Raw genomic sequence first — 12,361 nt, forward strand, 5'->3', positions numbered from 1 at the left:
TACAGGCCAGAATTCTTAGTGTTTTTCATGAGCAGAATGAAAAGTATTCACAAACCCACAAAAATCCCCAAACAAATAAATAATATTTCTTTTTCTTCATCTAAAACTTGGCTATTTCAATTTCTAAAGCAGGGGTTCTCAAACTACAGCCGGCAGGCCAGATACAGGTGCTGAGGATGTTTATGTGGCCTCCCGGTTATGGCAAATGGGCTGAGGGGCGGAGACAGAGTGTGAGTTTTTGTTTTTACTATAGTCTGGCCCTCCAACAGTCTGAGAGACAGTGAACTGGTCCCCTATTTAAAAAGTTTGAGGACCACTATTCTAAAGGGTTTCCTTTAATCTGGGTTAAAAAGGATCCATGAGGAAATTTATAGTCACCTTAACCATATCCTAAGATTTTCTCAAAATCATCAAATTTTCTCTTCAGGCTTGAAAAATGAAGAACATTCATATTTTCAGCTAGTTAAAATATTTGGGGGTGAAATTATTATTCCAAAAATCTCATTTTTCTATTTTGCTCCTTCCTGTCCTTTTTTCTTTCCCCCTTAGTGTTTTAGATTTGTTGGCAGCACACAAGTATACTCACAAACACTACTTAACCTCCTAAGGTTATGAAGTTGTTGACCTTTTTTAGTGCAGAAAAACTCAGAAAATCAAGAATGGAAAAGAATAAGGTCAGTGAGACTCCTAACACTTTATTATATTTAAGCACAAGCCATAAGGAACTGAGTAGGTGCTCATCAACTGGGAAATAGTTGAGTAAGTTATGGTATATGAATGTAACGGAATATTATTGTTCTATAAGAAATGATCAGCAGGATGACTTCAGAAAGGCCTGAAGAGATTTATATGAACTGATGCTAAATGAAGTGAACAGAACCAAGAAAACATTGTACACTGCAATAAGATTATATGATCATCAACTCTAATGGACATGGCTCTTTTCAACAATGAGGTAATTCAAGCCAATTCCAATAGACATGTAATGGAGAGAGTCATCTACACATCCTGAAAGAGGATTATAGGGATTGAATATGGATTACAATACGTATTTTCTCCTTTTTTGTTTGCTTGGTTTTTTTTCTTCTTTTTTTCCTTTTTGATCTGAACTTTCTTGTGCAGCATGATAAATGTAGAAACACATTTAGAACTGCACGTTTAACTTATATTGGATTACTTGCATCTAGGGGAGAGGGGTGAGAGGGAGAAAATTTTGAATTATAAGGTTTTGTAAGGGTAAATTTTTTTTTGATGCTTAATAATTATTTATTGATTGACTCATATACCATTAATTGTCATCTGATTGATAGATATGATACCTATTAATATAAACTGTAAGGAGGTTGAAGTATGTCAATAGGTGATCATTCTTCATTTTCAAAGATACCAACGATATCAAGGTGGGGTTTGTGTGTGAATTGAATTAAAGTGAAGCAGAATTGCACAAAATTGTTGATCTCTTTTCCTATTTTTAAAATCAAGTAGTAAGGCAGAAAGCAAGACATCTGGTGATGACCCAGGAGCTAGTGGATGTTTTCAGCAACTTCAGTGCCTGACCAAGCAGTAAGCATTCCACAGTGCTTGATTCATCAACCTTTAGGTCTGTTTGAAGAAATTGTTTTTATCCACCCATATCATCAGGGAAAGTCTTCACATATAGATAGCTCTGAATTCACTCAAAGATTTTAGGTTTATCAATTACCTTCAATATGGTTCAGCCTGTTTGCTTAGATGTTTATACTGAGTTTAGCTGCTACATATGTTATATAATTTCTTGAAACCACAGGTGAGAGTTGGTGAATCAGGTGGATACAAAATTTGGATCAGAAGTCCCAAAAGAATTCAAGAAAGTTGTAAGGGTAAATTTTGAAAAATACACTTGCATATATTTTGAAAATAAAATGATATTATTTAAAAAAAGAAATACAAGCCATAAGACTGTATGGGGATTTATAGTTTTTATATAGTCTTCTGACTTTTTAAAATTTCTCAGTACTCTGAATATATGAATGTCTGTTGATTGAATTAATATTTCTTCTGTATTTTGCAATTAAAATGTCTTTAAAGGTCAGTATCCAAACTTATTTTATCTTTTTGTAGTGGTTAATAAATACTATAGTACTTCATATGAAATGAGTATATAGTGAATTAACTGACCTATTTACAAAATAAAAGTTTCAGGTAAATATTAATCTAAAACTTTGGATATGAGGCATCTCAAAGTCTGAGCTGATTAATTCCATTTGGTAATTCAATAATTCATTTATCAACCATCTATTAAATCTGTACTATGTGTCAGGCACATGGTACTAATAAGGTTAAGTTTAAAAGTATAATACTATCACTTCTCTGCTTTGTAAAGAATGTATTAACAAATAACCACAAGCTAGGATACAATTTTCATAACAATGAATGTAAGCTTGCAGTTACATAAAATAATTCTGATTTGCCTAGGATCAAATTTAGCAAGTTTTTGTCTTTACCATAATGGTAGGTCAGTCAATTAACGTGTAATTAAATGCCTACTATGTGCCAGGAACTATGCTAAGTGCTGAAGATAAAATGAAAGTAAAACAACAAAAACAATTCTGCTTTCAAGGAGCTCAGTCTAATGGAAAAGAAAATATTCAAGCAATTATATATACAAATTAGATATTTCCACTATGGAAATTATCAACAGAGAGAAGGCACAAGTATAAAGAAGAATCAGGAAAGAATTCTTGTAAATGAGCTTTTTCCTGGGACTTGAAGGAAGCCAGAGAGGCCAGGAAACAGAAAGGAAAAGAAAGAATATTCTAGGTACTAGGCAGCTAAGTGGTGGTAGTGAATAGAATCTAGGAAGACTGAGTTCAAATCTGTGGGTGTGACCTTAGGCAAATCACTTAATCTTGTTTGCTTCAGTTTCCTCATTTGTAAAATGAGCTGGAGAAAAAAAATGGCAAAAACACTCCAATATCTTTGTCAAGAAAACTTTAAATGGAGTCATGAAGAAATCAGATACAACATAAGAACAACATTCCACGTACTGAGAGATAGTCTAGGCAAATGCCTGCATTTGGGATTGAGAGTCTTACATGAGGAAGACCAAGGAGACCAAGGCCATTGGATTGCTGAATCCTTGAAGATGAAGTTTAAGTAAACTGTAACAGTGGAAGTGGGAAGGAAGAAATGTTTGAAAAGCTTTGAATGCTGAACAAAGGATTTTATATTTGATCTTGGAGGTGACAAGAAAACTTGAATTCACTAAATGATGAAATGGAGGAGGGGACAACATGATCAGATCTCTCTTTTAGGAAGATCACTTAGAGGATGAAATGGAATGGACAGGAAGATGAACCAGCATGCTACTGCAACAGTCCAAGTGAGAAGGGACAAGGATCATGCTGGTGGCAGAAGCACTGGAAAGAGGGGTGGTGCTGTACAGTGTGTGCTAGAAATATCACAAAGGTAGGATCAACAAGACACAACAAACTGGATTATAAGAGGATTAGATGAGGAGTCCCAGATGACACAAAGATTGTGAACTTTAGTAATGGGATAACTGATAAATGATGCTGCCCTTAACAGTTATAGGGAAGTTCAAAAGAGAAGAGTTTTGAGAGTTCAGTGAACGATTTGGCTTATGTTAAATTTAAGATTAAATAGATAACTAGGAGATATGAAATAAATAAACTCGAAAATCACCATAGACAGGTAGGAAAATAATAAATGTAGAGGAGTATAAAAACAACTTGGATAAAAGAAAGTTATCAAGCAAAAGTATCAAGATGATTGATAGAAGCAAAGTACCAGAGAGAGCAAGAAGATTAAGGACTGAGAAAAGGCCTTTAAATTTAGCAATTAAGAAATCACTAGTAACCTTGGAAAAGTTTCATCTGATGATGAGGGTTTTTTTCAGTAAAATATGAGACAAAGTTCTTAGTTGAGAACGTGAAGGTAGGGAACTATGGGAGAACTGAAAAAGTTCAGAAAAGCTGATGTGGTAAGTACAAAAGTGAGTAAGGCAGAGTAAGGAGGTATAAAAAGACTGCTTCACTAGAGTGACCCTACAGTTGAGATTATGTAACATAAATAGTGGACCAAGTCAACAAGGTTTCATTTTCTTCAATTTTATTCAGCAGCATGTGGGTAGAATCAAAGGTAGTAGATGAAGGAAGTGAACCAGGACTGAGGCAGAACAAGACTGAAGATAAATTAAAGGAGCAAGAGACTTAAAAGAGGAGGTTAAATCTGAAGAGCAATATGGAACTATGTCCAAAGGGCTATCAAATTTTGCATACCCTTTGATCCAGCAATGAATCTGTTGTGCCTGTATCCCAAAAAGATCATAAAAAAGGGAAAAGGACCCACATGTGCAAAAATGTTTGTAGCAGCCCTTCTTGTAATGGCAAGAAATTGGAAACTGAGTGGATACCCATCAGTTGGAGAATGACTGAATAAGTTATGGTACAAGAATGTTATGAAATATTACTATTCTGTAAGAAACAATGAGCAGGGGGCAGCTAGGTGGCACAGTGGATAGAGCACCAGCCTTGAATTCAGGAGGACCTGAGTTCAAATCTGATCTCAGAAACTTAACACTTCCTAGCTGTGTGACCCTGGGCAAGTCACTTAACCCCAGCCTCAGAAGAAAAAAAATTAAAAAAAAAAAATAGACTGTGATCAGATAAAGACATTTTATGGTTGTATTTTTGTGGACAGTGGCAAGATTTATGAATATGATCATCGTGGTGCATAATTGAAATAAAGTGCAGGAGTAGATCACAGGGAATGAGTAAGTTGAAAAACTGGAAGGCTGCAGAGTCAAGGAGTATCAATATGCATGAGGCTAATGCAGATCTCATATAGCTATTCCTTAACACTTGTTAGGCACTTATCATAACATATATCATAGCTATCTGTGTTGGTATCTAACATCCATGAAGACAAATACCATCTTATAATTCTTAAGTTTGTATCTATTCCAGTTCTACCACTGTTTGAACACAGTGGACACAATGTCTGTTGAATGTATACATTAAAAAAAAACTCAAAAAAACTGTTCCACTGTTTAAAGTTGACAGCATAAGATCTAAACTTAAGATACAACAATGCAACAAAACTCTATAGTCAAATGCAACTGTCAATTATTATTACTAATATGAATTATGTAATTATTTATTTATTATGTGTAAAGGGCTGAAACTCGGAATAGGTGCACTGGAATCAGATAACCAAACACTTTAGCCTTAATGACCCATTGGACAATACTCTATTAGCACATGCTTAGAAAATGGCCCCTCTGTGATGACTCAATCTTTTGGTGTATACAGATAATTGTAGGAGGGATTAGGGGGGTGGTAAGACAAGCCAGAGTCACTTTGGAGAAGGAGAAGGAAGGTCAATTGGTAGAGACCCTAAAGAAGGGGGATCCTGACTCTGGCTGATCCTCAGGTCAATAGGGAGCTAACTTCACAATTATGTATTTTGTATTTTATGAATTTTTTATGAATTATGTAATTATTAAATCTTTTATGTCAAAAGAAAATACAGCAATAATTATTTTATTATCAAGTGAACTATTTCTCAATAAATAATTGGTCAAAGGATATAAACAGTTCTCCAAAAAAAAGTATATATATATATACTACAAATTGCTAAAAAGAGAAATGCAAAGCAAAACTTTTCTGAGGTTTTATCCCACACCTCCAAATTTGTAAAGATGACAAAAGATGAAAATACTCAATGTTAAGGAGTTATGAGAAGACAAGCATACTAGTGTATTGTTGGTGGAATTGCAAATCAATACAACCTATTTTGGAAAGCAATTTGGAATTATGCAAATAAAGTGGCTAAAATGTCCACATCCTTTGACTCAGAAATTCCATTACTAAGCTTATACCATAAAGAAACTGCTGATATGAAGTGTTCAGATGTCAAAATATTTCTACCAGCATTGTCCATCAATTGAGAAATGGCTAAACAAACCATAGAACATAGAATAATACTGTGAAATAAGAAATGACAAATGTGACAAATACAGAGAAATATGGAAAACTGTATATGAACTGATGCAGTGTAGTAAGGAGTCAAAAAAAGAATAAACAAACCCAATACACAATGACTATAAGAATGCAAGAAAGAACCACCACAGATATCAAAAATCAAAAGTGAATGCAAAACTATAAAGAAAAAGCCTAGTTCTATAGAAGAGATATGATAAGAAACTTCCATCTCACCTCTTTGCAGAGATGAGAGGTCCTTAAGGGTTATATACTGAACATATTTTTCAGACTTTTGTTTGTGTTGAAAAGTTATCCTGATTTTTTTTCTCTTCATTTTTCTTGTTTTAAAAAAAAGTACTATTTATAATATGAGAGATTCTCTGGGAGGGGAAGGATGATGTTGAGAACATTTTGGGGAGGAATTACAGTGATAATTTAAAAATACATCAATAAAAACTTATTTTAAAAAACAATCATATTAAGAGCGTTGCTATGAATCAAAATTTTCATATGAAATGAACTTAAATGTTATCTTCAATAACACATGACAGAAACTAAACTCAGAGGACTAAACAAAGCTAAATATTAGTGTTTTGGAATCAAATAGCCAGTTCTTAATTCATAACAAGCAGCTGATAGCATATCAAATTGTTTCCTTTTTTCAGAAATTGAAATGAAATGTAATGATTTTTTGTTGTTTGTGTCTTTATAGGACTTTGAGAGAGAAAAAATTGTTTTTAAACTCCACATACAAAATTTGTGAAGTCTACAAGTACTGTGGAGATTTTTTGTCAAAAGATGCCTCTTTGGGAGAGAAATTGAGGTGATCTAAAAACAAAATATGAATAAAAATATATTTAAAGTAAAAAATTGTCACTAGCTATTCAAGAGGTATTTGGGGAATGTAAGGGGCCTTTAAATGGATGCCACAGCAAATCAGGAGATTGAGTGGTCCGGAAGTAATTTCTGTGGATATTAGGACTGCCCTTGGGTGGGATCCTGTCCATTTTGAGATAGCTTCGTAATGGGTGACTCTCTCGCTGATTGGCTGTGTGTGTGACCTCACAGGCCCTTTATAAGCCCACTGCAGGCAGCAGGCGCTCTCTTTAACCTGGCGTTCTTGACCCTGGCTCCCTAGCCTGGGTGGCCAAGCCAAGATGGATAGCCAAAAGAGGTAAGGGTTTTGGTAGTGAACACGTGGGTCTTCTGACCAGGTGTTCACTCGGGAACCAACAAGTCATGGCATTATGTGAGTAGGTATAATAAAGGCTTTTAAGATTACACGTGGCTGTTCTTGAGCGCGCTACCGGTTATTAAGCTATAGATTCAAGAGATTGTGGCCAGAGACCTTAGAAGGCCTCAGAGGAGGCGAGCCAGGTAGAGTTCACACTGCAAAGGACAGTGGTCAAAGGTACTCTGGTGGGTCTAGGACAGACTAGTAATTGTAACTGCCAGGAGAGCACGTTACAGGGGAAGGGGGAGAGGGGGTTAGACAGAAAAAACAAAACATTAGATAGCCTGAATAATTTGCATAAAATCATACTTAGTGGTTGAGCCAGAGTTAGGACACAAGAATAAATAAATAATTCTTTTCATTATATTAATTCAAAAGTATCAATACAACTAGAAAAACTCCAAAAGTATAAAGCCTAATTGGAAAGTGGGAAGAGATCAAAGGGAAATAGAGGAAGAGAATAGTAAAACAAAAACTCATATGTGAAACTCAACAATTTTCACATTTAATAGAACTGGGAGAGTTTATCTTGAAGAAAATCGGACTTATGACAAACAGGATAGTTGTCTTTCAAGTATTTATTTGAAGGGCTATCACGTGAAAAAAAAAAAAAAATCAACTTGTTCTACTTTGTCCCAGAGAGAAGAACTAGAAATAATGTGAAATAGTTGTAGGAAGGAAATTTAGGAGAGGTGAAAAGAAAACATTCCCAACAATTAAAACTATCCACTAAAGGTCTTTTAGAAAACCTACAAGATCACTTGTCAAGGATGTAATGTTTTTATTAGGTACATCCTAGATTAGACATTATCATCCAACTGAGATTTTGTCATTAAGGTCAAACAAAGTAATAAGCATTCACATTAAATGGAGAAAATTTACACATCAGCACCAGTCTTTCCACACATTAAGATAATTATTAATAATAGCTAGCATTTTATATAGATTTGCAAAGTGCTTTACAAATATCATTGCATTTTTATCCTCCCAATAACTTTGGGAAGTGTTTTGATTACCCCCATTTTAGAGTAAACTGAAGCAGAAAAAATTAAGTGACATGTTCAGAGTCACACAGCTAATAGCTGGGGCAGAATATGAATTCATCGCTTCCTGACTCCATTCTATCCACTGAATCAATTTTACATTATAAGCCAAAAATGGCCCAAATTACCCTCTTTCAAAGGTTAAACAAATTGTCACAAATTTTCAAAGATGATGTACTCTCCTCCAGCTTTAAAAAAATGATAACCCTGACCTATCACATGTTTTTCAAGTTACTTTTTCTTATCTTGGTTATAGAGGGATCCAAGACCTTGAACAGAACAGGCTTTCAACAAACATTTTTGGAATTGAAAACCTACGCTCATACTAAGCTTTCCATATTCTGCCCATCTTTTTTAGCAAGAGTTTTTCTCTGTAAAATTCTTATCTTCTCCTATAGAAACTTAACCTACAACACTGACCTCATTAATATCAAAAGCTAACTAGTTCAGACATTTCAAAGTAGAAAATGATGTTCCAAACAATATTTTCTCTAATAAAAAATTTTAATTACTGAAGAAAAAGATTTTTCCCAAAGTTTTTGAGCTACCTAAAGTCATGTCTATTATTCAATGAATAAGAATACATTACTTCTTTATTCAGTCCTACATTACTTCTTTACTCAGTCCTGCATCCCAACTCACAATTTCACCATACTTAACTGTCCATTAAGTTTGCTTGGAAACAAAAATTCCATTATATGCTGCTACTATTAAGTCTGGAAAAGTAATGATTCAATTCCAAATATTAGAACAAGAACTATAACAAGCATTTCTTGATTGAGGAATCATTACTCTTTTCATTATGTTAATTCAAAAATATCAACATAGCTAAAAAAAATTCCAAAAGTACAAAGATTAATGATAGGGGAAGGGGAGGGGAATTAATAAGGAAAACTCAAGGGTCTGTAAAATTCAGCAATTTTCATATTTACTGGAACTCAGAATGTCTATCTTGGAGAAGATTCATAAGAGACAGAATAGTTGTCTCAATATGAGCAGGAAAGAGACTAAAGATGTCTGGAGTGAACAAATTCATCCCAAAGACACCTTCCTGTTATCTGACTCCATGCTGCCAATATAATCCCAAGTATCCAGTTCTTTCATTGCTTTAGAAGCTGGAATACAGACTGGAACACTGGTAAAGAACGCAAACTGTTGCAATAGTAGTGACAGGTAATAAAAGCTGCACAAGATAATGGCATCTACTGCCTGCTCTGTGTTCTATGAGGATTTTCCTCCTATCACTCCAGCTACCAGCTCAGCTCTGCAGTTTCTCCTTTGTCCTCAGCTAGCTGTCTATTTCACTTTGGCCTCTAAGAGGCTCTAATGATCTATGCTCATTTTAGAGTCAACAAGTCTTTCTCCTGAAGAGCTCTCAAACTATGCTTGTCTCTGGCATTGTTTCTTGGAATCAAGTGACAGGTGTCAGTTGGGACCTACAATGGAGAGTGGTGGCAAGCAGAATAGGTAAACCTCACCTGGGGAGTTCTGGAGAGAGGCTCCCTTTATATGCCTTCAATTCAGTCAAGACAGACGATAGTATGCTTTTAAACTACATCATATAGCTAATCCCTTAACAAAAGATGATTCAGTCCATTTTTCTCTAAAATACATCAAAATATGAAAATGCTCCAATAAACAGAAACAAAGTAGCCTGTCCCAAGATAATTTCCACCTTAAGTCAACATTACACATGCAACAATAATTCCTAAAAGAAATTAAACACCTGTTACTTTTCTTTTCCTCCTCCAGAGAAGCCTTAAGATAGTTAGGTATCATAAAATGAAATCACAACTTGTAAATTACTGCAGAAAGAGACTACTCCTTAACAGATTTTTCTCCACTTAATTGTGGGGAAGAGGAAAATGAACTGTAGTCAACAGTGAGTTTTTTTAGAGTGTGGTAGGATTTCAGACAACAGTGCTTGAGAAACAATAACTCCACTGAAACCGATCCTTAGTTCCTTTCCTCAAAACCACAATAGCAGGATTCTAACAGTTTCCCAACATTTGTAACCAGGCTTGTAACTGTCTCATAAATGAGAATCAAACAGAGACAAACAAAATGAAAATACGATCCTATCAGAAGCTTTTGGACCGTAAGACTAGAGATCGAGATGTTTCAACTTACACAGTCATCCAGAGAATGGAAAACTATTTTGCCTTTTAAGAAGACTTCAGGAATAACTTAAAGGTAGGGATGAATGACCTGTGTACATTCAATGAAACTGAGGGTTGCCATTTTTTCATTCATTCCATAGGTGTAGAGCGAACACAGAAACCGGTGTCAGCTGCTTGTACAAGGCAGCCCTTCTCAGTCCCGGTTGGGGATGGCCAGTCACATGCTATCTTTTTCTTTTCCTCCCAATGCCCCATTCGCGTACTGGACGTCCACTTTCCCACTCCGAGGCCCTACTGCGGCAAGCCCTGTCTTCTTCCTTATTTCAACTTCGATTTAATTAGCAGGGATAACTCTTCAGCGGCAGACTGACAACTCCCGCATCCAGATGGCCCAGAGAGTGCTCGGGAAAAGGGCGCGAGACCGTGCAGTCGGGGCAGGAGAGCTACCCCAAGAACCCCGCCTCCTGGTACCCCGAAGGGGGCTCAGCTCAAAACTCGCCCCGATAGCCTTCCCCAGACCCGAGAGTAAAAAAGAAACCAATCAAAACCTCGGGGCATGGGGGGGGCGGGCGGGGTTCGGAGGGGCCGGGAAGGAACACACAGCCCACAGCAGGCGCTCTATAAATGCACATCACACGCACGGATCGGAGGCTGGGAACCTGAAGACGCCCTGAATTGTACAATGAGGGGCAGCTGACCGGGTGACAACCCCCCCACACACACACACCCGATTTCGGAAGGGCCTTGAATGGGGGAGCCGGGGTGAGGAAGGCGCTCCGCGACGGGGGCGGAGGCCGGCCGGATCCCCGCGGGAGGGAGGCGGCGGCCAGACTTCAGCCGACGTGGCTGTTCTACTGGGGGCGTGGGGGTAGCCCCAGACCTCGGGCCTCTCAGCCAAGCTCGCGGGGCTGGGCTCACCTCGTCCTCCTTGTGGTTCCGGATGCCGCGGACTAGATCTTGCAGGTTCTTGTCGAACATGCGATCGATGCTGCCCTTCACCATCTTCAGCGCCATCGCGGCAGCAGCGGCGGCAGCCGGAGCCGGACCAGGGCTGGGGCTGCCGGGGCGGAGGAAGCGAGCTGACGGGCGGGGGTCGCCGGGCCGGGCCTGCCGCCGGGGGCGTTCCGAAGTGAGGGAGGGAGGAAGGGCAGGGGGCCGGGCCAGAGGCCGTCACATCCCAGGAGCAGGCAGCCCGGGGCGGCAGAGGAAGAGGAGGAGGAACCGGCGCCGGCTTGCTGCCTGCTTGTTTCTTCCCTCAGTGCTCCCGCTCCAGTCAGATTGCAAATGGCGGACAAAATGGCGGCGCGGTCAGCTGACAGTTCTCGCCGCTCCCTCCTCCTCCCTTCGCTTCTCCTAGGCCCTGCCCTCTGGTCCTGGCCCCGTCTCTCCCCAAGACTGGCCCCGCCTGGTTCCCAAGGACGCCGAATCCGGCTTCGCCCACCCCTAGCTGCCACGCTCCACGTTTCCTTAGCGACCCCTGGGCTGCCCAATCGGAACGTCCTTGGCTCCTCCTCTCTACCCTGAGAGCCTTTCCCTCTCTGCCTCTGACAAACTCAGGCCCCGCCTTGGATTCTCCTCCACGGGCCCCGCCCCATTGTTTTTAGTCCCACCTACTAAGGCTCTAAAACTTGTCTCATTGGTAATTTATAAGTTTGGCCACGCCTCTTTCAGCCTCCTTTCCCCTCCACCACCTTGGACCCACCCCTCTCTGAGTGACAGCTGAAGGGGCAAGTGTGAAAAAGGCTGGAAACCTTGACACGCGTACCTTGGAACACTAAGCTTCTACAGGCCCAGTTGGCTTCCTTGCTGCCCATTAGCCTGGCAGGAGCCACCTGGATGACCGATGCTTTCATTGTCTTTGCATCTTTCATTCACTCATTCATTAAATTCACTTGTAATGAGGTCCTATTGCATGCAGAGCAAGTGTTCGGAAAAACAAAGTTTAGAAGAGAGCTGAGTTTATGGAATTATGAAGCTCAC

The 12,361-nt window shown here is 38.7% G+C and overlaps 1 protein-coding gene across 1 annotated transcript in view; it reads right to left on the minus strand.

The window, feature by feature from the left end:
* The window catches only part of AP3D1 (adaptor related protein complex 3 subunit delta 1), a 145,185-nt gene extending 133,494 nt beyond the window's left edge, over positions 1 to 11,691 (minus strand). The window contains exon 1 of the mRNA XM_074303843.1: positions 11,300 to 11,691. Within this exon, the coding sequence (XP_074159944.1) occupies positions 11,300 to 11,395 (96 nt within the window). The 5' untranslated portion in view covers positions 11,396 to 11,691. The remainder of the gene's footprint in view (positions 1 to 11,299) is intronic.
* Positions 11,692 to 12,361: the final 670 nt, after the last annotated feature.

This window comes from Sminthopsis crassicaudata, chromosome 1 (genome assembly GCF_048593235.1).
Source record: "Sminthopsis crassicaudata isolate SCR6 chromosome 1, ASM4859323v1, whole genome shotgun sequence".
Lineage (NCBI taxonomy): Eukaryota > Metazoa > Chordata > Mammalia > Dasyuromorphia > Dasyuridae > Sminthopsis > Sminthopsis crassicaudata.